We start from the raw sequence: 26,222 nt of genomic DNA, 5'->3' as shown, positions 1-26,222 counted from the left end.
TGCCCGTTGGTTGTTGCTCCAGCGTCGCTTTCTCGAAGTCCTTGCCGATTGGGGATGGTCCGTTTCGGTCTGTGCAGCAAAAGACCCCTGCGAAAGCGTAATGTAACGTCAGCTATCCGTACCAGGTCGATCTTTTGAGTTTCATGGCTTCGCATTCAAAGAAGGTTTGGCAAAATACTGGACGCCTAGATAGATTTGAGATGGAAATATCGTTATTATCAACATTGGACTCTCTTTCTGTCTCCAACCTTTACAGTTTTCACATACTTTACCGCTATGCCCAGCGTTACAGCCCGCACGTGCCGCGAAATTCTTCGTATCTTCGTCGCGTCCCAGGTTACGGGTCGAGGCAGTGGCCCGTGCCATGCAAAAGTCGGCCAATGGACGCAGGCCCCAAGCCTCGACCCACCACCTACGGCCGTTTATAGACGGACAGGGGTTAAGGCCAGTTCAGCTCATTAATTTTATGGATGGAAAGGATGCATGCCTGTCAGCGCGCCGACACTCAAATGCCCCTTTCCGACGAGCCTGCCTCAGCTTTCCAGTTACCTATCCTTCGAGGTCGAAGCCAGACAACGACAACACTGGCGAGTCTTCTCGTCCTCTTCTTTTCAACGCCATCTGTTTCTTCTTCTGTGGCTGTGGATTCGACTTTCTCCCCTTTTTCTTTTTTGCGCACCAATGGTAACTTTGTAATTGAAGCTTGACAACTTCGCGACTCTCGTTAATCCACCCGTTTTATGATCGGCGTGTCTGTGGCTGCGACTGCCACACCGTTTCGACACACGCTTTGAACCCTGCCGGGCGACTCCAACACCGCAAGCAACACCGAGTGCATCGCGATTCCCATTGTCTCGATAATTCGCTCACGAAACGCCCTTTATGGCTCGATCGGCGAGCTCGAAGCCGCCGGCCGTGCGGGCGTCCTCCCCGCCGGTGGCATCGGATATCAGTCAAAAGCCCAAGACGAAGGCAACGAAGCGCAAGGATGACTACTCGTCCGAGGGCGTCGAGGATAACGATGTCTTCCTGCTCCCAGGCTCGGATTTCCAGCTCCTAGTTGCGATCACGGTGCTGGCTGCTGCCGTGCGCCTGTTCCGCATCTACCAGCCCACCAGTGTCGTCTTTGATGAGGTCCAGTATGTTTCCCCGGCAATCTCCCCTTGCACGCGAGACATGGTAGCTGACAATGCTTTCCCGCAGTTTCGGCGGCTTTGCCACGAAGTACATCAAGGGCAAGTTCTTTATGGATGTACACCCTCCGCTCGCGAAGTTGATGATCACGCTCTTCGGCTGGGCTGCTGGGTTCGACGGAAGCTTCGATTTCAAGGATATTGGCAAGGACTACCTCGAGCCCGGCGTCCCATACGTCGCCATGCGCATGTTCCCGGCCATCTGCGGTATTCTGCTCGCTCCGACTATGTTCCTGACCCTCAAGGCTTCCGGCTGCCGCACTTTCACGTCGGCTATGGGCGCTGGTCTCATCATCTTTGGTCAGTCGAGTTACCCCTAGATACCACTCCAGGACCCCAGCTAACCCTCCCGACAGAGAATGGCCTCCTCACGCAGGCGCGTTTGATCCTTCTCGACTCTCCCCTGATGATTGCCACCGCTTTCACCGCCTTTGCCTTCACGTCGTTCACAAACCAGCAGGAACTTGGTCCCTCCAGGGCTTTCGGGTTGAGCTGGTGGTTTTGGCTTGCCATGACTGGGCTTGGCCTGGGCATGACTGTCAGCATCAAGTGGGTTGGGCTGTTTACCATCGCTTGGGTTGGCCTCTTGACTCTAGTCCAACTTTGGGTTCTCCTGGGCGACTATAAGACTGTGACGACTGTAAGACTCCTGCCACCCCCCCTCTTCCCCCCCAACTACTAGTAGTGGCTTGCTAACGGCCGTGCAGCGTATTTTGACTAAACACTTCATGGCCCGGGTGTTCTGCCTGATCATCATTCCCGTCACCTTCTACATGGCCATGTTCGGAATCCACTTTCTCTGTCTCCAGAACCCGGGCGACGGCGACGGCTTCATGAGCTCCGAGTTCCAGTCCACTCTGAATTCCAAGGGCATGAAGAACGTTCCGGCCGACGTTTTGATGGGTAGCCGGGTCACCATCAAGCACGTGAATACGCAGGGCGGGTACCTCCACTCCCACCCCCTGATGTATCCGACGGGTTCCAAGCAACAGCAGATCACCCTCTATCCTCACAAGGACGACAACAACCTTTGGCTGCTCGAGAACCAGACCCAGCCGCTCGACATCAACGGCGAGCCGATCAACGGCACCAACGCCTGGTACAACATCCCCGACACGCCTTACGTCGAGAACGGTGCCGTGCTCCGCTTGTACCACCTCCCCACCCACCGCCGTCTCCACTCCCACGATGTCCGCGCGCCCGTCACCGAGGCCGACTGGCAGAACGAGGTCTCTGCGTATGGTTACGAGGGTTTTGATGGTGATGCCAACGACTTCTTCCGCGTTGAGATTGTCAAGCAAAAGTCCAAGTCTGGTGTCGCCCAACAGCGCGTCCGCACCATCGACACCAAGTTCAGGCTCGTGCATGTCATGACCGGTTGCGTGCTCTTCTCGCACAAAGTCAAGCTCCCGGAGTGGGCTTCGGAACAGCAAGAAGTTACCTGCGCCCGCGGCGGCACGCTTCCCAACAGCTTGTGGCACATTGAGTCCAACGACCACCCCAAGCTGGGCAAGGACGCTGAGACGGTCAACTATGCCAACCCTGGCTTCTTTGGCAAGTTCTGGGAGCTGCAGAAGGTCATGTGGAAGACGAATGCCGGCCTCGTCGAGTCCCACGCCTGGGATTCTCGTCCCCCTTCGTGGCCTATCCTCAACCGCGGCATCAACTTCTGGGGCAAGGACCACCGCCAGATCTATCTGATCGGCAACCCCGTCATCTGGTGGAGCGCCACCGCGGCCATTGTCATTTACGTCTTGTTCAAGGGCATTGCTGTTCTCCGGTGGCAGCGCAGCTGCAACGACTACTCGATTCCTGTCTTCAAGCGGTTCGATTACGAGATCGGTACCTCGGTCCTTGGCTGGGCTCTTCACTACTTCCCCTTCTTCCTCATGCAGCGCCAGCTCTTCCTCCACCACTACTTCCCCGCGCTCTACTTTGGCATCATCGCCTTCTGCCAGATCTACGACTTCACGACGACGCGTATCTCCGGCGTTGGCCTGAGGGAGAACCCCATCATCGGCAAGGCTGGCGCCATTGGTTTCCTTGTCCTGTCCATGGCCGCCTTCACTCTCCTCTCTCCTCTGGCCTACGGCAACCCCTGGACCAAGGCGGAGTGCAAGCGTGTCAAGCTTTTCACCACCTGGGACTGGGATTGCAACACCTTCCCGGACAGCGTAAGTGGAACTCCCCAGCCGCGTGGCCCTGGTGAGGAAATGATGACGATGTGATGACGGCCAGACCGTTGGCATGTCCTTTGTCTCCCGGTCTAGACCAAACAGCTTGGATAGTCCATGTGCTGTGAAGACGGCCACGGGGTTCATGCATGCACCTAAGGCATTTTTTAAACTACCGAACCTGTGCTAACATCTCCGTAGTACGACGCGTACCATTCCGTGCGTTCCACCCCCGCGGCCGCACAGACACCTCAGAAATCGGTCGAGGCCCAAAAGGCCCCTCCTGCGGAGCCCCCCGTGGCGGGTGATCAGCAGGACCAGGTCCCCATCGCCGATGCTCAACAGCAGAAGCCTCAGGATGGCAAGGCAGATGTTTCGGGCGCGCCCGTGGCCGACAAGCGGCTTCTCCACACCGAGGAGCGTGTCGAGTACCGCGACCAGGACGGCAACCTCCTGGACGAGGAGCAGGTCAAGGCTCTCGAGGGCAAGGTTGAGTTCAAGACGCGCTATGAAACCCGCACTCGGGTTGTGGACGCCCAGGGAAACGAGGTCCTGTTGCCGGCTGACGAGCAGCCGGCGGAGGCGCAGGAACAGGGAGAGCCTGTGGCCGCGGGCGTTGCCCCGCCCCACCCGGATGTTGAGGGTACGTTCTAAGCTGAGCAGTCTAGCTTCTAGGCTTTTATTCGAGAACTATTTGCTAACGGTGTCCCGTCTCAGGTGCCAACAGCGAGACGGCGAAGCGGGTCGTCCCCGATGAGCCGATTCCGGAGCCGAAGAAGAGCGTGGAGGGCGAAAAGGAGCGCGAGGAGAAGGCTGCCAAACCCGCCAGCGAGAAGAATGAGGCCAGCGCCAAGGTGGATGAGCTCTAAGCTCTCGGTCGGTGACCCGACGATCGGTGAGCAAGTGTAGGATTAATACCGGGTGAAGGCGTCATCACCCTACCCTATCCATCTGTTGTACCACTTCACTGGGCGTTTACCTGCCCCGTTGACCGGCATCTAATGAAAAGAAAGGGGGATAAGGAGTTTGTAAGGAGATTGTAGAAGGATTTGGTTAGCTCTATGTGACGAGAAAGGATGGTTTCTCAATCTCATTTGTTATCAATGCCTGAGCGAGAGAGGGATGGATGGTGCTTCTCGATGGCATGAAGGACGCACTTGACTCGGCATCATGACGAGGACGACTCACCAATCCTGGATTTTTCCCAAGTCATTTCACTCTAGATGAATAGAGCTCCATAACTCCGATCCTGTTTTTTGTTGCCATTTGCGTGGTCTAATTCGATTTTCTTCTTAGGACAAATAAAGTACACCTGCCAGAGGTAAATGGGTGTAGAGAAGCAGAAGTGAGCAGCGATAAGAATAACTATGGTCCCCAATGTCACCCCCAACCAACCCCTTTTTCTTTTCCTCTTGTTTTGGTTTTCCCTTTTCTTCTTTTTTCCCGCCGTTTCTTTCACATTCCCTCCCTCTTTCATACCGGCGGCATCTATGCGCCCATCCCCTTCCTCTCCCTGTGAATACACGTGCATTACAGACGAACTCCGACGGAAACGACAGCAACCAGCGAGTGTTGGATGAAGCAGGGGCAGAAACAAGCCACATATTGACCCCCCGAAGTTTCTTGTTTGAACTGATGCCCCTTTCCTCCTTCCAAGCACATTACAAATTAGCACCAACGACAGCGGTAACAGTACTGCAACATTATAAAATAGACAGACAACAAAAACGAGTGTATCCCCGGCAGAGATCCAAACCCAAACATACAGACTAACAGGTGTGTGCAATCCATGTATGTACACACATCCTACTTGGAAGCTCTGGCGCTGCCGAGCAGTTGAGTTGCGGAGGACGTCGACGCGAGGAGTGTTTACTCCTTAAAACTGAGCCAGCTCCTGGAGAAGCATCTCCCAGTCCCACTCCGAGGGGAAGAAGTTGGTCAGCTCCAGCTCGAAGTCGCGCTGCTCGGCCTCGCAGTCTGTGTGCGAGACCGAGTCCAAGTTTGAGTTTGACTCCGAGTCCGGGTCCGAGTCCGGGTCTGCCTCCGGGTAGCAGTCCTCGTGGTTGTTGTGCACGTGGTCGTCGTTGGGGTTGTGGTTGTGGTTGTGGTTGTGGTTGTGGTTGTTGCTGTGGTTGTTGTTGTTGTGGTGATGGTGGTGGTGGCAGTAGTGGTGGTGCTCGTCCTCCGAGTCAGGGTCGGAGTCAGAGTCAGAATCCGAGTCTGAGTCCGAGTCGGATTCAGAGGAATCAGAGTCTGAGTCGGAGAAGTCAAACACCGACATGGGAGCCAGCGACGGCGGCTGCGACGCGAAGTAGCCGGCGGCGGCGTGCTGGCCCGCGGCCAAGGATGCGGGCCACTCGTCGTCGCCGTGGTCCTCGTCGTCTGTGTCGTCGAAGAGAGACGATTGGGCCGAGGTGCCCGTGGTGGTGCCCTGGGGCGGTTGCGAGGAGGAAGGCGGCAGTGAATGCAGGGGAATCGTGGCCATAATGGGTATATCGCCTTCCTCTGCGTGGTGCGGTGGCAGGGGCGGGGTGGTTGCCAGGCTGGGTATGAGTTGGAAGTTGTCGTACTCGTCGTCTTCCTCAACCTCGTCCTCGTTCTCCGGCTCGAAGCTCGGGGTCGGAAAGCTAGGGTACAAAGCAGCGAGGGTCGCGGCTGCGGACCGGACGAGGAGTCGGCTAAGCCTGTCACGGACGTCGTCGTCGTCGTCGTCGTCGATGTCGCCCTCATCGCCGTAGTAAGTCTGGGGATAAGCCGGGGGACGGTCTGAGTTGGCGGTGGGGTACGTGGGAGGGACATCCGTGGTAGTGTTGGGATAGTTAAGGGGCGGAGCCGTGATGGTATTATTGGGGTAGGTGGGGATGGGGGAGATGATGCCGGTGGTGTTGGTGTTGCCGGCAGTGTTGACGTCGGTGTTGGTAGGGGAGGTCCTGCCCGAGTTGATGTTACCGTTGTTCATGCCCGCGCTCATGCCGGTGCTGGTGCAAGCGCGGGCGCGGGCGTTGGTGTTGCCGTTAGCTCGGGGGTCCAAGGGGCCAGGCCTTCCGGCGTCTGGGAGGGGAGTCGAAGCCCACGAGGGCTGGGAAGCATGATTGACAGGATAAACAGCCTCGGCCCTGTGGCAACGTTCACAGAGCCGCGGCTCGTTGGAGTAATAATACCTGACGGCGGGCGCCGACTCAAAGCCAGGAGGCGGCCGGATGTGGTAGTCCACGTCGCTACCTGCGTACCGCGCTCTGTTAAGGATCCCCTGGGCAGTATAAGCAGGAGCAATCCTAGGGTCTGTGGACGTGAAGGGTGAGGGTAACGGGGCGTCAGGCGGCGCCGAGCTAGAGAAGAATCTCTCCCTGTAGGAAGGACGCCGAGGTTGGCCAGGCACTGGGTGAAATCCGGGAGGGTTTCGTGGATAGGCCTCGAATAGTGGCTCCTCTCTGAACACGGCGCCTCTGGTCGACTCGGAAAGGTGAGGACCTTCGGCGTTGGCACCGGTGAAGAACGTGTCTTCCGTTGGAGATGGTGTCAACGAGTCAAGCATCGAAGGGGGGGAGAAGGGGTCGGGCTCATTGAGGGCCTCCCTTAGGTGGTCACGTTCGGGGTTGTGAAGTGACGGTGGGCGCTACGAAACGGGTGTTAGCTTTGTAGCTGACGATAAATAAGAAATCAGCGGTCATACAGGGCGGGGGTCACCATCGTGAGACGGAGCCATTGATCTTGAACCGTACGGCGTGGGTAGGTTAGTCTTGGTGGTGGGAGCGGCTGGACCGAAGGAATGCTGTGCCTGGGTGTGGGTAGCTGGCTGGTGCAGATGAAGCTTGTTCGGGGCAGAGGGAGAGATATAGCCCATAGTGGACGACGGGATGCTCCCTGTGGAATGTGTGTCTGTGTGTTGTTATAATTACGGGTATGAGTGAATGAATGAAGGGAACTTGTTAGGAGAAGCAAGACGGGTTGGCCGGGGATGGGCGAGCTCTACCGCCTTATATCCCCGACGGCTCTCTCCGTCATGGATTATAGAACTGGGCGGCCTAGCTCGGGCAGTTCCCCGAAGCCTCAGACCCCCCCTCTGACTAGTCGCCCCAGGCTGTCTCGACAGGTACCCCTTGTCTTTGCTCTCCGCGGAGACCACCTCTCCTACACCGACATGTGCAAGACGTTGAGACACAAGGGCGGGGCTTATTCCGCGCATGAGCTGACACAGCCCGGTACCCATCATAAGACATGGGCTGGACTTCGTGGCAAATGGTATGATCAAATACCTAGGTAAACGGTGATCGACTCCCGCCAGCCACGGTTAACGCACATGTACGAGTTCATCAAGAGAAGGAAAGCATGAGATACCACGCTTGCTTCATGGCTACAAGCCTCTATAGTGTAGGTGGCTTACTTGTTCTGGCCTCGGGGCGTCGGACTCGATAGAATGGGAGATGAGAGCCGTATCGGGGTGGCTCTGCCTCTTCTGACTCTGCCGCCCCCTCTGCTCCAACTCAACCATGAGGCCCGGAGATTGGCCGTCACCAAGGCGACTCGCTTACCGTAGTTGAGGTCGGAGTTGGTCCTGACAAGAGCGGTATTCGCCGCCAACTTACAACACCTAGCGCTAGCGTGGAAGTATCCTACATGTACCTCGACCGTAGGGATAGCAAAGGGCTCTCTTCCGGTCTAACCTCCTAGAGTCCGAGGACCGGAAGGATACAGAGTGGCGAAATGTCAGAGTGACGTTTATCCGCGTTATTGACGTTATCAATGGTCACTGAATCCGTTGTGGCCCTTCAGGATGATGCTCTCGAGTGTGTTGAAAAGCCACGGCCCCGTTTCCTAGAGACAAAGGACACCCTCCAGCGGTTTGTGTGAGAAAAAGAGACACGGTTGTTGGTCGCGGTGGTCTGGACTGGTACCTTCCCGGGGCTATCCTTACCTCCAAACCGTCGCAACCGACACACATCGAGCTTTCACAAGAGAGATCGTGGGCGAACCGTTGAACTGGACCTCGTATGGCAAAACCTGAAACACTGTTCTGTCAAATGAGATCCTTGTCTGCTACTCTAGACATTCTGGTCCCTGGACCTCGGAGATGCACCAACTGGAGGTGGCGAGCCCAAGGGATTCACCGGTTGTTTTCAGCCCCTGACCATGCCAACAGGATCAACGACTCAGACAGCTTTAAGCATGCTTTGTAATAGCAGATCACTGTCACATGCGGTTCACCGCGGTGGCAGCAAGTGAGCCTGACTCGGGAGAAATACGATTTCGAAGTCGAGCCCTGGCCCTTTATGAGCAGTGTACCAGTAGAGGAGGGGGGGTGAGTTTGATGGCGGAGAAATCCTACTCCCTGTTATGTACTGCAAACCGCACGCCTGTGTGGGTGCTTCATGGTCTAGGAACGAATCAACGGCAGGGTTGCGAGGGTGCGTGTTGGCTCGAGGACATCTACTGTGTACGTGGTAAGCTTTGAGACATGGGCTCAGATAGGTACAGCTCCGTGACCGTCCCTTCGGTGTATCTACCCGGATTTGGCGACTCCGCGTTTGTGGACCCGGGGCTTGAATCCGGCTTCCACTGGCGCAAGTCACTATGGCATAACATTTGGTCATTGGTGCTCTCGGGTCAATGTAATAGGTAGGGAGGCCAGCAAACGGGGGAGCATCCCTCTTGGGGGAGGCTGGACAGGCTACCTCGGTGATGACAGGCCCCAGGCCTTCAAGAACACAAAGTCGGATCAGCGGAATCCCTGGGTCCTTGCACAATTAGTACCGGTACGGCCCCCGGAGGTTGTTGTCCTAGAGGCTGAGGTGAAATTAGAGAAAGGTTCGTCGCGACGGGACCGAGGGCTGGCGAGTGAGTCTGTCTGCCGTCGGTCGATAGGGTGTGTGTTGTTGCTGTCGCCGGGCCGGCCCGCCTCAGATCACGGCCAAGACGGCTTGCGCGCAAGATACTCTAGATCGAGGACGTGCGGTGCTCGATCTTCCCCGCTTGGCCTGCCCACAACTGCCCACTTGATCCCCGGATCTGCGGGCTCCACGGAAACGAAACTCGGGTAGCTTCCGACTCCAGCGAGCAATCGCCTCTCCGCCTCCTGAGCCCCGCCTCCATTCTCCCCATACCGAAGTAGGGGCCTAGATCTCCGAGCACCCTACAACAAGTAGGTAGCCCCCTTGCCCCCCCGCATTCACGCCGTTCTGGCACCAGTCCTAAGTGCTGTCGAGCATCGGGCCGAGTTGCGGATTTCAGTGTGGGGAGGCACTAAGAGTAAGTGATCGGCCAACGCCGGAGGAAGTGATCCCACGAGTGGCAAAAGATAGTTAATCAATAGCAGGCGTCACTGTTATCGCGACGGAGTCGTTCCTTTTGATTTGGAAGCACCTAGGCTCGAGCTCGGCTATCGTGACTGCTTCAGTTGGCGGGGGAAATGTGAACTTGGGGCATTATTTCGGGAGTTCTGTTGGGAAGCAACCACCAACGGAGCGTTGATTGTGGAGCGAAAGCGATACCTGGGGTTGGTGGTCGATCGGGGTTCGGGAAAATAAGGAAACCCTGTTCGAGAGGATGGCGATGACGTTTGTTGGACTCATCGAGCCACGGCTGAAAACCCACAATGAGCTCGGACCACCGAGGCACCACCTCAGCTGCTCTGCCCACCTTTCTACCCGCCGTGCCGAGCCTGCCCGGTTTTCCTATCTGATTCCAGGTTTGAACCACTGAAAGACTGCCTCTGCAATTGGTACCTGACAGGAGTTGGCTCACTGATGGCCCGGACTTCTTGTCTGTGCCGCACCGCCGCAACGCCATGCAAGTTGGGTTAAAATAACTGGTATGGAGTACCCGCGACATCAATGGCAACTTTCAAGCCTCGAACACGTTGTTTGCCCTCCTGCACCAAAGAGCCTTTTAGCGCGCCGTGCTGCGTGGGGACCCAATGAATGCTGCATCTGACCCTGGTTCAGTAACAAGGTAGATCGGGGGGCGCTTTTCCTATCGCAGCGCCTGGCCCAGTCTGGATCCATCGCACTCAACACTTGCACGTCGCCAAACCCATCGTTTGTCCTCGTATCCTCTCATCGCTTGCGAGTTAGAGTTAGCCGCCGGTGCCTCTTCCTCCGATCCTGATCTTGCCATCCTCCAGGGTAGTATAGCTACTTACCTCCCGACCTAACTTTGCCAACGCGCATTCCACCTTGCGACCCTCGGCCTCGAGGCTTTTTCCCTTTCGTCTTTTGTTTCTTTTTAGGAGGAATCAATTAACGAGACGATCAACCACGGTGCCCCGTGCTTTCCGGTTTTTTTCGACAGCGCGCATCTCGATGAATTCCGGCGCTTTTCGCACCCTCACCTTTCGTCTGGTCTCGCTCTGCGCACCGCGACCTCGCTTCTCCTCTGTGAATCCTTCCTTCTAAGCAGCGCCAAAACCTCACGACGGCGTGACGACGTGTTTGTTTTCGAGGACCCGCCAGCCTCTGGTGTGGTCCGCCACCCGACCTTCAACCTGGATTACCCGTATGTGCGCCCGTTTTATTATCAATCATACAAGTTGCAGCTTCCCCATTCCCAGGCGTCGCCGCCGGATAACCCGGTTTGCAACCGGGCGGCTGGATGGGAGGAGGTCCCTGCAGGCCGTTCCAGGCAGTCACGGTTGGGCGCATTGATGCATTATGGCAATCGCTAACGACGAGGGGCGAAGATTCGTTGCCGTGACCGGTTGGTCACACCAGCCGCCGTCAAATGGCCGCTCCACCTTCGGCCACCACAGGTCACTGTCGAGCATCCTGAGGTCTGCCTCGCCACGGCCGTCGTCGACCCACACCAGATCGAACTCGACCATCGACCTGCCCATGAGCACCGACCTCGCTCGCTCCCTACCCTCCACCCCACAACCCAAGCGGCTCTTCGTTCCTACCTCTCACGATGATGATAATGATCTGAGCACAATACCCGACCCCAGGAGTAGGGCAATGAGCCCTGCCGACGGAGACTCCGTGGACATGCCTCACCACCCCGATCTCAACGACGAGGTCGCCACCCTCAGCACGAAGCTCATCAATGCCATCAACCACCAGACCACCCTGGACGATAACCTCTCGGCCACCAGAGCAGAGCTGGAGAGGTCTCGGGACAAGATACACCAGCTCGAAGCCCAGGTAGAAGAGCAGAGGGAACTCCTTGCGGGCGATGTGTGGGTACGACGGAAGACGGTTGAGGCAGAGAAGGCCAAGCTGGTGGCCCGCGCCGCCGAGGAGAAACGAGCGCGTCTCGACATGGAACAGCAGAAAAAGAAGATTGAGCAAGAGCTCGAGAACTTGACCACGGCGCTCTTTGAGGAAGCGAACAAGATGGTTATCTCGGCCAAGGAAGACGCGCGTGCCGAGCAGGAAGCTCTGCATCGCAAGAACGAACAACTCAGGGCACAGCTTGCCGACACAGAGGGTCTTCTCCGATCACAGCAAGAGCAGCTCGTCGAACTGAAGCACGTCATGGAGCAGATGACTGTAGAAAGGGAAGAGCCGTCCCCGCCGACTGTCCCCTCGTCGCCGGGCCGCGAGAGCTTTGATGTTCGAGACCCCGTGGGCTCGTTGAGGGGGGCCCGCCAGCAGAGTCTCTCGATGCCGTCGTTTCCGTCGTATCCGACTAGCTTCACCCACCTCTTGCACCCCGTCCTCCGTACCGACCTCGCGGCGTGCAACGATTTCAAGGACCTCCTGCGGACAACGAAACGGTTATCTGCACCCCGCTTGCCGTCTGGCTCGTCTGGTTCCGGGCTTGCATCCCTCGGCATCGGTTTAGGTTCAACCTCGTCGCATATCTCGGGGGGGAATGGGTCAACGACGTCTCTGACCATGACCGGGTCTCCGCCCGCGACGTCGCCGCGGACGCCCCACACGCCGGCGTCCTCCGTCGGTAGCAGCTCGTCTGCGGTTACTCCAATTGTTCTCCCCCACCTGAAGGAAACAAAGTTCTACAAGCGAGTGCTCACCGAGGACATCGAGCCTACCCTTCGTCTCGACATAGCACCGGGGCTATCCTGGCTTGCCCGTCGCAGTGTGCTGGCGTCCATGACGGACGGCTCGCTAGTTGTCGAGCCGACCCCCTCCACCGCGACGGGCCGGTTTGGCAAGGTGATCAAGCCCGAACTCTACCCATGCTCCCTCTGCGGCGAGTCCCGGAAAGACGAAGAGTTTCTCCGAACCCACCGTTTCCGCGTCAGCGAGTCGGACACTACCCAGGTTGGCTATCCGCTCTGCAAATACTGTCTCGGCCGTGTTCGGTCGACGTGCGAGTTCCTCGGCTTTCTGCGCATCGTCAAGGACGGCCATTGGCGGGCCGACGACGAGGATGCCGAGAAGGCCGCATGGGAAGAGAGCGTCCGCCTGCGGGAGCAAATGTTCTGGAGCCGCATCGGCGGCGGGGTTGTGCCTCTGGGCCACGCTCGCCACCTCTCGAGCTCCAGCGTGGCTCCCAGCCTTCGTGGTGAGAAGAGCCCGAGGCCGAGCCACGAGAGCACGCAGAGACCGGCAGAGCATGCCAAGCAGTTCCTGGAGCTGCCCAAGGCACCGGAACAAGACCATTCGAAGGACTCTACCGAGGCAACACCGCAAGTGACGGTGGCAGCAGTTACTGAACTAGTACCGCAGCCAACTTCGGAAGAAGCTGTGGAGCCGGCATCAGAACCCTCCGCAGAAGATGTTGCTGAGCCGGCACTGCCACCCACGACGGGGGAAGCTATCGAAGTGGCACAATCGCCGATTACAGAAACAATTACAGAGACAGCGCAACCATCAATTGCGGAAGATGCGGCCCAGGCAACCGAACAACCAACTGACAAAGAACCCGTTGCAACAACATCGCCGCCGAACGCTGACAGGGAGGAAGAAGTCCTCGCTGAAACCTCTACTTCAGAGCAACCCCCCACCGAGCAAATTGATGTCGAGGAACCAACCGCACTGCCCCTTGTTGACAACCCCGTTGGCCAGCAACCCGACACCAAACCCACCGTTGACGCGGACGAGCAAAAACAGGTGCCTCTCGCTGCACCTATTTCCATCACTTTCTAAGACTGATTTTGAATTCTCCACCACCACCCCTGTTTACAACATCAACGGGCGGCTTACGAAATATACACTGTATTAATAACATCACCTCACAACCCTCGCCTGCCTTCCTACCTATAATGGTAGTAGTGGTAAGGGAGAAGGGTCGTGGCACTTCATCAGCATGCATTTCGGGGCGTTAAAAGCCGGGCTGGGTTTGACATTCGGCAACTTTCTCGTTCGTTTTCCATCTCATATATCACAGCAGCGGTCGTCATTCATATGTCTGGCGTTTGGGAGGTCCAACGGTTAGGGTACTGGCTGGACTGGACTGGACCGGACCGGACTTGGTTGGGCTTGGAGCATTCTAAAGTTGTTGTCCTTTTTACGTTCTTGTCTTGGAAACGCATGCGGTATAACTATGGGGATAGGGGTTGGGGCTGGGGCCAAGGCTAAGGGGGGGAAGGAGTGTTTAAATTACTTGTATTAATGAGAACCATGGAACTGGAATGAAAGGTTGGATTAATTGACGTCGTTGCCCTTTACTTTCTCGTCTTGGAAACGCATGCGGTTTAACTATGGGGATGGGTAGTTGGGCTACGGGAGGGAAGGGGTTGTTCCAACTAGCCGTATCAATGATTGGATTGATCGATGTCTGCACACAAAGTTGCCTAGCCAAACTACACAGTACGTAGCATGGCGCTCTCGAGTAATCGGATGAAGAGCGGCGAGGCCGGTTTGCATACCGTGTAGGTACAAGATAGGTACCTACTTGCATTCTCCTGGCGTCCATGTGATTCTCTCTAGAGTTCAACTGATGATGATACGAAGGAAGGTCCTCGGTTCACATGCTTTGGTCCGGTTTGTACCGTTCCGTAGACCCGACGGCATGTATTAGATAGGATGAAACAACCGCCTAGGCCTCGTAAGATTCACGTGGGACGGGAGATTGTTGTGTCTACACCGTCATGATGAGCAGATACTCTGTCGGACAAGAGTCGGTGTTCGGGTCTTCAAGCGCATGACATTGGATATTTGGTCATCAATAGGTATTAGATGTTAGGAATTTCACTATCATCGGAGTGATCATGTGCTTTTGCCATGACACAATACAGCAGTAAATACACGAACGAAACCACCAACTTAGTCGCCTTTGGGTATGCGGTTACCAGTGCGCGACTGGATCGAGAATAGCAGCAGGAGAGACAAACGAGACGAGACAAACAACACAGAGAGAAAACATTCTGAATACTCGAGTCAAAAAGATAGATATAAGAAAGAGATGGACAGGAACGAAACAGAGCGGTACCCAACAAACGAAATAGAGAATAGCGATTAGCCAGGTGGTCAAAATCTTACAAAAAAGAGAAGTCGGTCGCGCGAGAGAATAGGTATTTAGGAAATAAACGAACACAAAATATGTGCGAGAAGGATAAACCGGAACAAAACGGAATCCAAGAAACCCAAACGGGTAACTCCACTTTCTCAACCCAAAGGGACAGAGGGAGTGACCCAGATCGTTATCCCCCCCGGTCAGAGAGAGGTAGAAAAGACGTCGACTCAGTCATCCCATCCCTCAAATCCCTCACCGTACGGATTCCACTCCTGGCCGGGATAGCTCGTGGCACTCATCTGTGGCCGGACCTCGGTCTCGTTGCCATTCCTGGCATTGGGATCGGTCTCCCCTTCCGAGAAGACGGGGATCTTCTCCTCCATCATCAGCCGCCTCTCGACCTCGCGCTGCTCCTCGGCCTTCTTCTTAGCCCGCTCGAAGATGGCAACGTTGTCCTTGGCCGCGGCTCCGCCGTTCTGGGCCGCTGCAGCAGCTGCAGCGGTCGCGGTGGGGCTTGTGTTCGGGCTGGCTTGCTGGTGGACCGTGGCGATGGACGCGTCAGCAATAATGGGAGATTCCATATCCGAGTCATCGAAGTCGTCTAGGTCGTCATCATCATTATCGGGGGCCGCGTCGAAGGTGATTGTGGGAGGTGGGGGTGACGGGGTGTCGGATGCCGACAGGGGGAGGCTGTTGGGTGGTCGGGCGACTTCGCGGGAGAGGCCGGCCGATTTCGGTTCGACCGGAGCTGTGATGACGATGGTGTTGCTAGGTGCATCGTTGCGCGGCTGCTGCTGCTGCTGCTGTGGTAGGGGTCGTTGTGGCAGAGGTGACTGCGGCGGCGGTGACTGTGGCGGCTCCTGCTGCCCGGCAGGGAACTGTGACTGGCGTGGTGTCGCGTCGTAGAGGTTGTCCTCCGCAACACGCTGGGTTGGGGTCGTCAACTGGTTTACCGGCGAAGAAGATCCCTGAGCCGATGGCTCGGGGCTGACGGTCCTTAGGTCCCGACCAGCGTCAGAGTTCGGTTGCGCTGAAGGCAGTGGGCTGACATTCCACCCCGGCGCGGGCTGCGCACTTGGCGACGTGTTTGCCGAACGGGGAGCAAGGCTGGTGCTTGCAGGGCTCGGAACTGTGTCTGGGCTCGGGGATTGGACGCGCCCCGGCCGCTGTGATGGAAGTGACGCGATGCCGTCCTCGCTCACATTTCTCGAATGCATCGCTCCTTGGGCAACGGGTAGATTCATCGGGCCGCGGGATTGCGAGGGCGCGGCAAACTGAAGTTGGGGTGGCGGCGAGATGCTATCTTTAGTCTGCGTACGGACTGGCGCAGGGCGAGGCTGCGGCTGCTCCTCAGGAGGCGAGACACTTGTTTCGGGGCCCTGCGGGACGGGAGTCGGAATTGGTGACTCGGACAGGTTTTCAGGTGCCCGAGTGTCCGTTGGAGCAGGAGCGTCTCGAGGTTGCTGGATCACCTGAACTTGTGTCGGAGGGGGGATCTCCCGATCAGCCGGTTGCTCGCGGGTAGCGTCCCCGGCGGGCTCTTGCGTGGTGGGAGCCGGACCGGGAGGGGTTCGGTCCTGTGTCTGAGTTGGCGTGGGAGTCTGGGAGTGGGGAGATGAAGTTGCTAGCGACGCCGAAGACGCTTGGATTCCATTCGCTTGCTGCGGGGCCGTCTGAGGAGAACCACCCGCGGGCGCGGCTTGGGTAGGCGCGCCACCGGGCTGGACCCATTGTCGCTGAGCAAAGCCAGGATGAGGACCTTGTCCAGGCGGGAGTCCAGGCCCAACATAAATATGTGCCGGCGCTGGCGCCACCCGTCCTTCGCCGTGGACGTACCCGTACCCAGCCGGGATTGGGACTTGAGCATATTGGGGCTCCGCTGCGAGCGGACGCGCTTGGTGAGGCGCCATTTGCGGGGGCAGCGCTTGTTGGCTGGCAGGAACACCGGGCCTGAGCTGTGGCTGAACCTGTAGAGAGCTTTGGGGGCCAAGAGGACCGCTCTGCTGAGGGTTTGGCGCCTGCGCGGGCATACCGGGACGCAACCCTGCCCCTTGCTGCAGTTGCGGTTGCGGCTGCGGCTGCGGTTGCTGAGGCATGTTTTGGGTCCTTGCGGGAAACGGCTGCATTCCTCCAGGAGGTTGGCCCGGACCCGGCCGGCCAGCGTTCACTTGCGCTGTTGGTTGAGTATTGGGCTGTCTGTATCCGCGCTTGAACGTGTTCATGAGCGACGGCTTGGAGCTCTTTTCTTTTTCGGGCTTCGGCCTAGTTGCTGCCGGAGCGGACGATTTGCCGCCAAACAACAACTTGGAGAATGTGCTCTGCTCTTTCTCTTTCTCTTTCTGCGGTTGGGCATTGATCGGGACGCCGTTCGGCCGGGCACTGCCAGGGCCGAACTGCTGGCGAAACTGAGCGGGCACACCGCCGGGTTGAGATGCCATCCATTGCGCTTGGCCCGTCGGATACCCCGGACCAGGAGCACCGGAAGGCACCTGCCCTCCTTGCTGGCCGGTGGGAGGCCGGAGGCCAGGTTGACCGAGCTGCTGCGTAGGGGGTTGCTGTGTGGGGCTGGCGCCTTGTGCTGATTCTCCGGATATCGAACCTGGGGCGTGAGATGACGGGGGAGCCTCCTGCCCTGGTGACGTTGCTGAGGGTGACTGCCTCGAGGGCAATCTGTTGTCCAGATTTTGGAACTGGCCGACCGGAGGCGGCTGCCTCGGTGCCGTGCGCTCCATCTCCTCGCCCGGGATACCCGAGACGGGAGCTTGCGATGAGGGGGACACAGGCCTCTGCGTATCATTCTCCTCTCCAGGCCCAGCACTTGGCGCTGCCGACTGAGCAGCGTTGGGGCTGGACGGCGGCTGGAACGGTCTAGCGCCAACGGGCTCCTCCTTCTGAGCAGTAGCGGCGCTTTGGGCGCCAGGGACATGGTACGATGGCTGGTTCCCACTGGTCTGGGGCGCGGCAAACATCTGTCTCATGCTACCTGGGGACTCGGTCTGGAACCGGGATTGCTCAATGACAAATTGAGATGCTGGCTGGGAATGCTGGGAGACTGGCGACTCGAGGATAGACGTGGCAGGCGTCGGCTCGACTTGGTTGGCCCGTTCTTGCTGAGCCGTGGCGAAAGCGCCTTGTTGCTGGTTCGGTCCTGGCCTGTGCTCAGTCTGGGCTTGAATCGAGGACTGACTTGGCTGTGTCATCATGGGGGGCCTTTGGCCGGCGCCTGGCGCACCGGATTGCTGGCCCTGGGGAGCCCCAAATTGTTGTGGCATCGCCATCGTCCGCTGGGACCCCGGGGGACCTTGTGACTGGAAAGAGCCGGCAGTGCCGGGGGGCCCAGCCTGCATAAACTGCGATTGAGGCGGGAACTGCCCGGGGTGGAATTGTTGGCCGGCCCCGGTGGCCGGGCGTCCGTCGGGGCCTATGGGCACCCGCATGCCATATTGCTGCCCCTGAAACTGACCCTGTCCCGGAGGAAAGGGCTGTCCCTGGCCGGGCGGATGGCCTTGTTGCGTTGGCTCCTGTGGTTTCGAGTCTGAACGTCCCCTCAAAAACCCAAAGATGCCCGTACTAGGTTTCCTCTCTTGTTGGTTCCGGTTGGGGATCGGCCCTTGCGGGGGTTGCATCTGTGGGGGCCCATATCCAGGTTGCCTAAGGCCAGCAGTAGGAGGGAAGCGCTCTTGCCCAGGTGTAACTTGCCCATTTACCGACCCTGGCTGAGTAGCAGGGACCGGCGAAGTTTTGCTTGAATCTGACTGAAGACTTGGGGCAGTTGGCTGAGCATTTGTGGGGCCAACCTGTGAACTAGGACTGGTCCGCAGTTGACCTTGAGACAAAACCTGTGGCTGTCCCTGTGTTTGTCCCTGAGGTTGTCCCTGAGGCTGCTCTTGAGGCTGCTCTTGGGGTTGTTCCTGGGGTTGTGCTTGAGGCTGTCCCTGAGGTTGTCCCTGAGGTTGCCCCTGAGGTGGTCCCTGAGGTTGTCCCTGAAGTTGGCCTTGAGATTGGCCCTGAAATTGACCCTGGGGTTGACCCTGGGGTTGCCCCTGAGGGTGTCCCTGGGGTTGCACTTGAGCCTGTCCCTGGCGCAGTCCCTGAGCTTGTCCTTGCGGTTGTCCTTGGGTTTGTGCCTGAGGTGGTGCCTGGAGTTGACCCTGGAAGTGGCTCTGAGGTTGACTCTGGGACATGCCCTGGTACTGGCCTTGAGGCGGTGGCGTCTGAGCCGTCGGCTGAGGTGAGTTCTGTGCGGGCATCCTGACCGTGAACGAAGAGCCCGGATTTTTCGAAGCGTCGCGAGGTGACGACCGGAACACATCCTTCAGAGCGGAGAAAACGCTTCTTCGGGGGACCACCAATGCTCCCCGCATACTTGTGGCCCGGGGTGTTGGTGGGTGCGGTGGTCCTTGACATGCCAGGCGGGAGATTCGTACCTGGCTGGACAGGCGTTGTGTGGGAGCCCACGTGAAAGAAACCAGTCGGCTTCCTGCCGGGGGGTGCAAACTGCGAGGGCGGTGGCTGCACCCGGTCCATCCGGTCACCTAGTGGTGTTCCGGGGCTGTGGGCGATGACGCTGTCTTTGCTTTGGCTGTAAGATAGGTTGTCCGGGGTGGGAGCGCCGCCTCGTGGCCCGAAGACTGGGTTCCGCCTGTGTTGCCCGGTTTCTTCGGACATGATGCTGGCCACTGAGGCGGCGTCGCCATTGACACCCTGGGGTTTGGGGCCGCTGTCGGTACTACGGGATTCCTCCGCGTGGCCTCCCCCAAACCGGTTTCGTATACTAGAGAAAACGCCCGAGTTACGCTTCATCTGTCCATCTTCGAGAGCCCCATGCTTTGCCATCTCGCTTTGGTGGGACTGGTGGGATTGCAACCTTGACAGGGCGCTGCCGTCGGGTTGCTGAGCCGACGGGCTCTGGTGATTCGCAGGCATTGCTTGGTTCGGTTGGGGTGTAGTCGGCTGCTGGGGTTGCTGAGTCTGTTGCTCCTGTGGGTTCTTCTGTTGCTGCATCGGTGAGGTCGTGGTGGGCGTGCCGGTCTCCTTGTCGAAGCCGTAGAAAGGCTGTTGCTGTTGCTGCTGTTGCTGCTGCGAGGACGCGTTGCTGGGGGAGTGGCGATGACGGCTCGAGGGTTGGAGAGGCTCGGCGAGATGAGACTCTTGAAGATTCCACCCTCCACCTTGCGGCTGGAACCTTTGCGACATGTTGCCCTGCAACATATGGGGCGGAACCATCATTGGCCGGCCCCCGCCCTGCCCGAATTGCTGGCCTTGGCCAGCTAGTGGCGACGAGCCGTTCATGTTGAGCTGAGCGTTTCCGGTCGCACCCGCGAAAGCCCTCGGCGATGTCTGAGATGGGCCCTGTCCTTGCATGACGGCATTCTGAAAAGCGGCGTTCTGAAAGGCCTGGTTCTGGCTAGGATTCTGGCCCTGCAACTGCCATGTCTGACCCTGGCGTGCCGGACCTTGGCCCCCTTGGGATCCCTGCGCGCCCGTGCTCTGAGTCGGTCGATAGACGTTTTGCACAAACTGGCCGGACGATTGGGAGGGAGGTAGGACCTGCCCCATCTGTTGCGCGGCGGCCATGCCGGGTTGAGCTTGGGTTCCTTGGGGGGAGGCTGCGGATTGGGGATGTAGCTGCTGACGGGAAGCACCTTCCGCGTTGTTGTTATTGTTGTTGTTATTGTTGTTGTTGGTCTTGTTGTCGGTGGACGAGAACTCTTCAGCAGTCAAGCCAAGGGAAGAGCCAAAGGTGGATGCGCGACGGATAGGAGGGAGTCCTACGAAGGAAGGGGGACGATGGATACCATCGGGGCTAAGTTGCTGCTGTTGGTGGTACTGTTGTTGTTGCTGAAGGTATTGTTGTTGTTGCTGCTGGTGCTGGAACTGGGCTTGGGGGTGATAACCCTGGGGGTAATTGCCAGGCGGCGGTAGCGGCTTGAAGTTTGGGTTCTGAGCGTATGCGGCCATGGGCACGGATGAACAAACTACTGCAGTCGTACAATCGCCGCCTTGTTAGATGTAAATGCCGTATATCAACCCGTCACGTCACGTTGGCGGTGGAGAAAGTCTCGTCGTATTGCCGATCGACGACGAGCGCGGGGTTCCAAAGGTTTGCGGCAGGTGCGGCGCTGTGCCGATATTTTTTTGCGCGATTAGCACTTTGGCCGGTCGAGGTCGGCGGCAGCACCGAACTTGGCTCCGCTTCGCACACGGAGGATGAGGGAATGTGCGAATAGGTGGCTCCTTCCCGAGGCCGTCCCCAATGCCTCAAATTGGTCGATTGGCTCGGATGCGACAATGCCCCGATCGAATCGAGCTCGCGCTTGCTTGACTGCCCGGAGAACCTCGCAGTTCAGCCACTGCCTGTCTGTCGGCGTGCGCAATTCGCTGAGCACTCACTATTACGAAAGCGAATGTATCGTCGTGTGTCTGCTGTGAGTTGCCAGCTTGTCTGTTGGGGGCGGGTAGGGGAGTGAATGCCCGCCGGAGGCATGCGAATTGGCGCGACAAACTCTCTCTCAAGAGGACAGAGAGGGAGACGCGACTTGAGGATTTCTGGCGACAGACAGCTCGACTTGGGGATGCGGAGAGGTGAAATGGGCTGGCTCGGCTGGGTGAGACACCCCAGCTCGCTCGCAACCCAGGCACAAGCCGGGGACGGTGTGATGGGGATGATTGGTCAGGTCAGGGTTCAGCTGCAGCCGCCATGAGCACTCGCTCCTTGGTTGCTGACGGGCGGGCACTGGGCTGAAGTGACTGCAGCCTGATGGAGAAAGACGAGCGAAGGGCCACGAGCTGGGGTTCAGGGACCAGAGCGTTGAGAGAAACACCAATCGAATGTTCGATTCGATCTCGGTCTCGGCGATATTTAGTGTACAACCCTCTCACGCACTCTCTTCATCACGCAATCCCCTTTGCGGAATTATTTAGACCTCATTGTCCTCAGTGCTTTCTCCTTCTTGCTCTGGCCACACCACGCTTCCTCGGCGCCGGACTGGGTGAAAGAAGGCCGAGAGCCCTGTTCGTCGTCTTGCGGCCTGTTGGTGCTGGAGTGGAGACGCGATCATCCTCAATTTAACCTCGCCCTTTAGCGTGCTGGGTGGAGAAATGAGGGGCCGCACACCCTGCTCTGACGGAACGGGTCCGGCGCCAAGAGGCACAACATGCTGCGGGAGCCCTGTCACCATGCCAGGGATTCATGAAAGGCAGGAGAGAAACGGTTTCGGCCCCGAGGGAAACACAACAGGCAAAACGGCCAAGGGGTGGCCGACTTCACGGAATCGCGCTGGCTACGGAATACAGATTACAGAGACACGAGCTGAGCTCCCCAGCAAGTACGAAAGAGGGGGGTTCAAGGGTGCAGAATGAGGGAGCAGCCAATGGCAACCCCCTTAAAGGTTCGCTGTGCTCGTCCAAGTAAGGTATGGATGGATGTACAGAGTTAGGTAGGTAACTAGGTGTGTATGCGTGGAGCCAACAAAATCCCCAACATTAATTAAACGCTGTCCTCCCGTCCGTAAATGCTGTCTGTCCGTTTATCAACCCGAAAACACCTTGTCGCCCGTCCCACGGAGCTTATTCCTACCCTTGCTGAACAATCCCTTGCCGGCCTTGCCCGCCGCCATGAAGAGCTCCTTGCCCTTCGTGCCCACCTGGTTACTCGAGTGCCCAAGTCCGCTCAAGCCTTGTTGAAGACTGGGCGGTATATGCAAGTGTGCTGGTACCCGTCCCCCCAGGCCTGCCCCTTGGCCCCCCTGTTGGGTTTGCGCCGCCATCCCGGGTTGGGAGAGCACATCGTTGGCATGCTCTGGGTGCTTGGACATCATCGCCTGCACCCACTCGTCCAGGCCAGTGTCGACCGCAGAAAACTGCCACCGCGTCTCTTTGTAGTGCTTGATACGGTCTGTCGGTAAGGGCAGCTCCATGATGTTCCGGAAACCTAGAATGCTCTTTGGCGAGGAAGGACCTTGGGGCTCGGCGCCGCGCGCCTGCTGGCTCCCCCCAAAGACCGGGTGCTGCTCCAGAGGCGGAGATTGGGGAATGGGGCGCGACTCCTGGAGGGCAATCTTCTCCTCTGCCAATGACAGTCGGTTGTCATCGCCCTGTCTGTCCGTTGAATCCGAGGATGACGAGCGTGATTGTACCCGACGGTCTAAACCCAGCGTCGAGCCAAGTGTAGCCGCAGGGTTGAATTCGGGAGCGGACTCGGCTCGGAGGTCCTCCGCTGACTTTTCTCCTTCCTGGACTAGAGACAACGCCCCCGGCTCCGGCTCTGGTGTACTGACTTCCGAGGCCAAACGGCTAACGTTATCGACACCGGAGCCGAGAACCTTCTGTTCCACCAAGAATTCTGTGTCTGGCGGCGAGACAGCTGCCGGGTCCGGGACGGTTCCTGGGGTCGCTCCATGCGGCGAAGCTTCCCAGGAGAATTGCTTCTTAAGCCCACCATTTCCGACTACACTCTTGAGCTCAATATTCGAGTCTTTGACCGGTGCGGCATGAGATGGGGAAGATGGGCCACTCCCAACCGTGTCCGCCGCCGGCTTTGCTGCATTTGCATCGGGTGGGCCGGCCGGAAGAGGTGGAAGATCCTGTGCGGTCTTTTCCGCGTCGATCGTCTTGCCGGCAATGAGCAAACCAGGTTCTGCCTTGTCCTCAGCCGTCGCCCAGTAATCCCCATACACATCTCCAAGATAACTACTCTCCCGCATAGGGTCTGCAGCGGCAGCCTGGTACGCGGCAGTAGAACTTTCAGCAGTATCTGTAAAACTGCCGGCTGCCTGGGGGGGACTGAGCGACTTGATTATCTCCTCACTCAGCACGTCGCTATCTTTGACCGGGGAGTGAGTTGACGGGTCCTGTACCGGTGCTGCTGGGAATGGCGGCGACAGAACCGGCTGTGAACTGCTGTGACTATCTGGCGTCCCCCGACGAGTATTTAGGGGAGCCGTGGGGGTAATCTCGGTGTGCCCGGTCGCAGCGCTCGCCGGGGTCGGACCACTAATCTTCGTAGCTAGGGCGCCGGGAGTTGGCGATACATTGCGATTCGCGGCCTCGGGCGTAGCCTGCCGAGCGCCCATATTTGATTTTGCGATACTCGGAGCCGGGCTCGATGATGAGAGCGGGGGAGAGTCACGCGGTAGGGCTGGATGAGGCGACCCAGAAGCGAAACGTTCCTTTACTGCCTCGGCTTCACTCGTTACACCCGGTTCGATGTCGGATTGTCGGTGGCTGGAAACATCAGAGGAAATAACCTTGGACTGGGGAATGGCAGTGATCCCGCCGCTGGATTCAGCCGCCTTGTCTAGCGTTTCTGTAGAGTCACCAGCGGGGGAGAATGTGGTCAGGTCGGAGGGCGTTGACGTGGTTTCGGTGACCCAGCCACCCGGCAGCTGCGGCCTGACCGCCAAGGGGGCTGGTTGTGTTTCGGTGGATGATGCCGGCTCCCGAGCTGCGTCTACGGCGGGTGGCTGCTGCTCGGAGGCGCCGAGAACAGGTTGTGCCGCACCTTGGTGCGACAACCCAACGGCCCGATCTTGGTCGGGCTCGTTGGGCGGCGACGGGCCTGCGTCAGCTCGTACGCCAGCGTCAGTTGTCGCTGTGGTCGAGGTCACACCCTGTGGAGTAGGAGCGGTGGCCAATTGGCCTGGGGCCTCTGCTGCAGCCGCGGCAGATTCATCGGCCTCAGGTATGGATTGGTCCGACGTCGGCAGTTGCATGCTGCCAGAAAGAGGTGAGCGTAGTCCTGAAGCAGGGAAGAGGCTCGATGAAAAGAAAAGATCATCGCCAAAACCCGACATGCGACTCAGATTCGGCAACTGGGGGCTTGTTGAATAACGCCGGATATCCTCATGAGAAACAGGCTGGACAGACTTTTGACCTTCGGCATGTTGCCCCTGCGCTGCGGGAGACTCTGCGCTGGCCTCAGCACCATAGCTAGCAAGAAACCCGTCAAACCCGTACTCGCTTTGCCTTTCCGCGATGGGGGTTAGGCCGGCGCCATAATTCAGCGTCCGCCCGGTCCCGTTGTCTTCAGCTCCTGGGAAATCCGCGGATTGAGTCACAATCCCCCCTCCGTGCGGTTGCGTTTCCACCTCGGACGGCCCCCCAGGTCGGACACCAGCCGCGCCTTCTGCTGGTCGGCCACCTGCTAGCGACTGCTGTTCCCTCTCCCGCTCCTCCGCCATTCGCTGATAGACGTCGGCTGGACGGATGAGCGGGAGCGGTTTGTTGCTTGGTTGCGGGCTCACCGTGCTGCTCTCCCGAGGCGGGAGCTGGGACGGGAGTTGGTGAGCACCCTGTGTTGCGGGGGAGCCGCGCCTTGCATCAGGGGGGAATGGCGAGTGAGTGTGTCCCGACACGTTATGTGGTGAGGATCTGACCGGCTCGGTTATCCTCCGCGGAGGCCCGCCGGGCGTCGGTGAGGGACCAGATGGCGGGGTTGGAAATTGTTGGGTATGTGCTCGCAAAGGCGGCGCTGCGCCCATAGGCTCGAATTGCCTCGAAGTCGGAGAGTTCCCCGCGGGAAGACGAGGCCCCATCGGTTTTGCCGGAAGCGGGGGCTCTGCTGGTTCGGGTGCTGGCTCGTCATCGTACTCGTCTCCCCAATCATCGCCGTCGTAGTTTTGGGGTTTGAAGTTGGCCCATTTCTTCGTCTTCTGGCGACTGACGTTTACTTTGTATTGGCCTCCGCTCGGTGTTGATGCGTTCGGGGACCTGTCCACAAACAAACGCTGTTAGTCCCTCGGGCCCCGGCGACGACCTGCGAGGGGAAACACTGACATAGCCCTACTAGTGGGGAAAACGTTCCCGTATGTACCATCCATGGCGGCGAGGTTTGTTCGGTGATCTCGAAGCTACATTCGCTGCGAATGCTCGTGGAAACCTTTCCTGCTCGATCTGGGACACTCTGTCGGGAAACAATGGAGAGGAGGCGTCGATGATGAACGACTGCAGCTTGGCTTGGCACGTGGCGGCAAAACACGCGGGTGGAAATTGTGGTGTGGCCGGTCGTTGTTAATTCCGGTTGATCAAGGAAGAAGACCGCGGCACAGGGCCCCCAATGGAGATCCCGAGTATACGAGTACTCTGTATACTATGTACAAGTCGGTGTCTGGAACTGAGGGCTCGTTGGAGAAATCTTGCGCCAGACCGCAGAAAGGGGCAAAGGAACGGGTTGTCGTCAATCCCGTCTCCACCGAAATGCCGAGTTGCAGCTGGGCTGGTCGTTCGTTCGGTGGCTCGTGGTTCGCTTGCTTGGCTTCTTTGGAGACAGAACAGCCCGGAAAAGCAGGGACCGGGGCTTCGAAGTCATGGCGCAATGCCAAGATGATCTGCAGCCAAAAAAAGATCATTTGGTCGCATCGGCACAGCGCGTTAAATTGGTTATTTTGTCTGGGGACGAGTCCACCAAGTTTGTTTCATCCTGCGACCACAATTTCAGCGCGGCCCAGTCACTTTTCGGAACCCAGCAACTGATGAGAAAACTCCTTGACTTGTCGAGCCTGTC

General features: G+C 58.3%; 5 protein-coding genes across 5 annotated transcripts; 2 read left to right on the top strand and 3 right to left on the bottom strand.

Annotated features, from left to right (window-relative positions):
* Positions 1–472: 472 nt before the first annotated feature.
* On the top strand, positions 473–4,614 carry B0H64DRAFT_384255 (Dolichyl-phosphate-mannose-protein mannosyltransferase-domain-containing protein). The gene is made up of 6 exons (XM_062802990.1): positions 473–1,139; positions 1,204–1,493; positions 1,550–1,833; positions 1,901–3,367; positions 3,569–4,010; positions 4,085–4,614. The coding sequence occupies exons 1-6, from the start codon at positions 883–885 to the stop codon at positions 4,234–4,236; spliced, it is 2,892 nt and encodes a 963-aa protein (XP_062661664.1). The 5' UTR covers positions 473–882; the 3' UTR covers positions 4,237–4,614.
* Positions 4,615–5,243: 629 nt separating this feature from the next.
* Positions 5,244–7,412, bottom strand: B0H64DRAFT_453301 (uncharacterized protein; the record flags this gene model as incomplete). The annotated part of the gene is made up of 2 exons (XM_062807237.1): positions 7,041–7,412; positions 5,244–6,983 (listed from the first exon to the last, which is right to left on the bottom strand). The coding sequence occupies exons 1-2, from the start codon at positions 7,209–7,211 to the stop codon at positions 5,244–5,246; spliced, it is 1,911 nt and encodes a 636-aa protein (XP_062661663.1). The 5' UTR covers positions 7,212–7,412.
* A 3,601-nt stretch (positions 7,413–11,013) lies between these two features.
* Positions 11,014–13,717, top strand: B0H64DRAFT_453293 (uncharacterized protein; the record flags this gene model as incomplete). Its single annotated transcript, XM_062807236.1, has 1 exon — positions 11,014–13,717. One exon carries the CDS (start codon positions 11,014–11,016, stop codon positions 13,408–13,410), a length of 2,397 nt encoding a protein of 798 aa, XP_062661662.1. The 3' UTR covers positions 13,411–13,717.
* A 1,011-nt stretch (positions 13,718–14,728) lies between these two features.
* On the bottom strand, positions 14,729–19,796 carry B0H64DRAFT_384246 (uncharacterized protein). Its single transcript, XM_062802989.1, has 14 exons — positions 19,386–19,796; positions 18,738–19,216; positions 17,907–18,641; positions 17,411–17,867; positions 17,253–17,377; positions 16,611–17,216; positions 15,922–16,577; positions 15,795–15,885; positions 15,643–15,749; positions 15,275–15,603; positions 15,169–15,244; positions 15,121–15,138; positions 15,031–15,090; positions 14,729–14,991 (listed from the first exon to the last, which is right to left on the bottom strand). Exons 1-14 carry the CDS (start codon positions 19,721–19,723, stop codon positions 14,947–14,949), a joined length of 4,122 nt encoding a protein of 1,373 aa, XP_062661661.1. The 5' UTR covers positions 19,724–19,796; the 3' UTR covers positions 14,729–14,946.
* Positions 19,797–22,098: 2,302 nt separating this feature from the next.
* Positions 22,099–25,674, bottom strand: B0H64DRAFT_66492 (uncharacterized protein). Its single transcript, XM_062808590.1, has 2 exons — positions 25,496–25,674; positions 22,099–25,429 (listed from the first exon to the last, which is right to left on the bottom strand). The coding sequence occupies exons 1-2, from the start codon at positions 25,537–25,539 to the stop codon at positions 22,252–22,254; spliced, it is 3,222 nt and encodes a 1,073-aa protein (XP_062661660.1). The 5' UTR covers positions 25,540–25,674; the 3' UTR covers positions 22,099–22,251.
* Positions 25,675–26,222: the final 548 nt, after the last annotated feature.

The sequence above is a fragment of the Chaetomium fimeti genome (genome assembly GCF_033439085.1).
Source record: "Chaetomium fimeti strain CBS 168.71 chromosome Unknown B0H64scaffold_2, whole genome shotgun sequence".
Lineage (NCBI taxonomy): Eukaryota > Fungi > Ascomycota > Sordariomycetes > Sordariales > Chaetomiaceae > Chaetomium > Chaetomium fimeti.
This window is presented reverse-complemented; position numbering and strand designations above follow the sequence as displayed.

Excerpts from the sequence above, each read along its gene's own strand:
- B0H64DRAFT_66492 (XM_062808590.1), bottom strand. The coding sequence starts at position 25,539 with ATGGATGGTACATACGGGAACGTTTTCCCCACTAGTAGGGCTAT. Across the intron at positions 25,430-25,495 it reads TTCCCCACTAGTAGGGCTAT|GTCCCCGAACGCATCAACAC; the intron begins GTCAGTGTTTCC and ends GTTTGTGGACAG.
- B0H64DRAFT_384246 (XM_062802989.1), bottom strand. The coding sequence starts at position 19,723 with ATGCAGCAACAGAAGAACCCACAGGAGCAACAGACTCAGCAACCCCAG. Across the intron at positions 17,868-17,906 it reads CCCCATGATGACACAGCCAA|GACCGAACCAGCAACAAGGC; the intron begins GTCAGTCCTCGA and ends AGCACAGGCCAG. Across the intron at positions 16,578-16,610 it reads AATGGCGCCTCACCAAGCGC|TCCCAATCCCGGCTGGGTAC; the intron begins GTCCGCTCGCAG and ends AATATGCTCAAG.
- B0H64DRAFT_384255 (XM_062802990.1), top strand. The coding sequence starts at position 883 with ATGGCTCGATCGGCGAGCTCGAAGCCGCCGGCCGTGCGGGCGTCCTCC. Across the intron at positions 1,494-1,549 it reads CGCTGGTCTCATCATCTTTG|AGAATGGCCTCCTCACGCAG; the intron begins GTCAGTCGAGTT and ends CCCTCCCGACAG. Across the intron at positions 4,011-4,084 it reads GCCCCACCCGGATGTTGAGG|GTGCCAACAGCGAGACGGCG; the intron begins GTACGTTCTAAG and ends GTCCCGTCTCAG.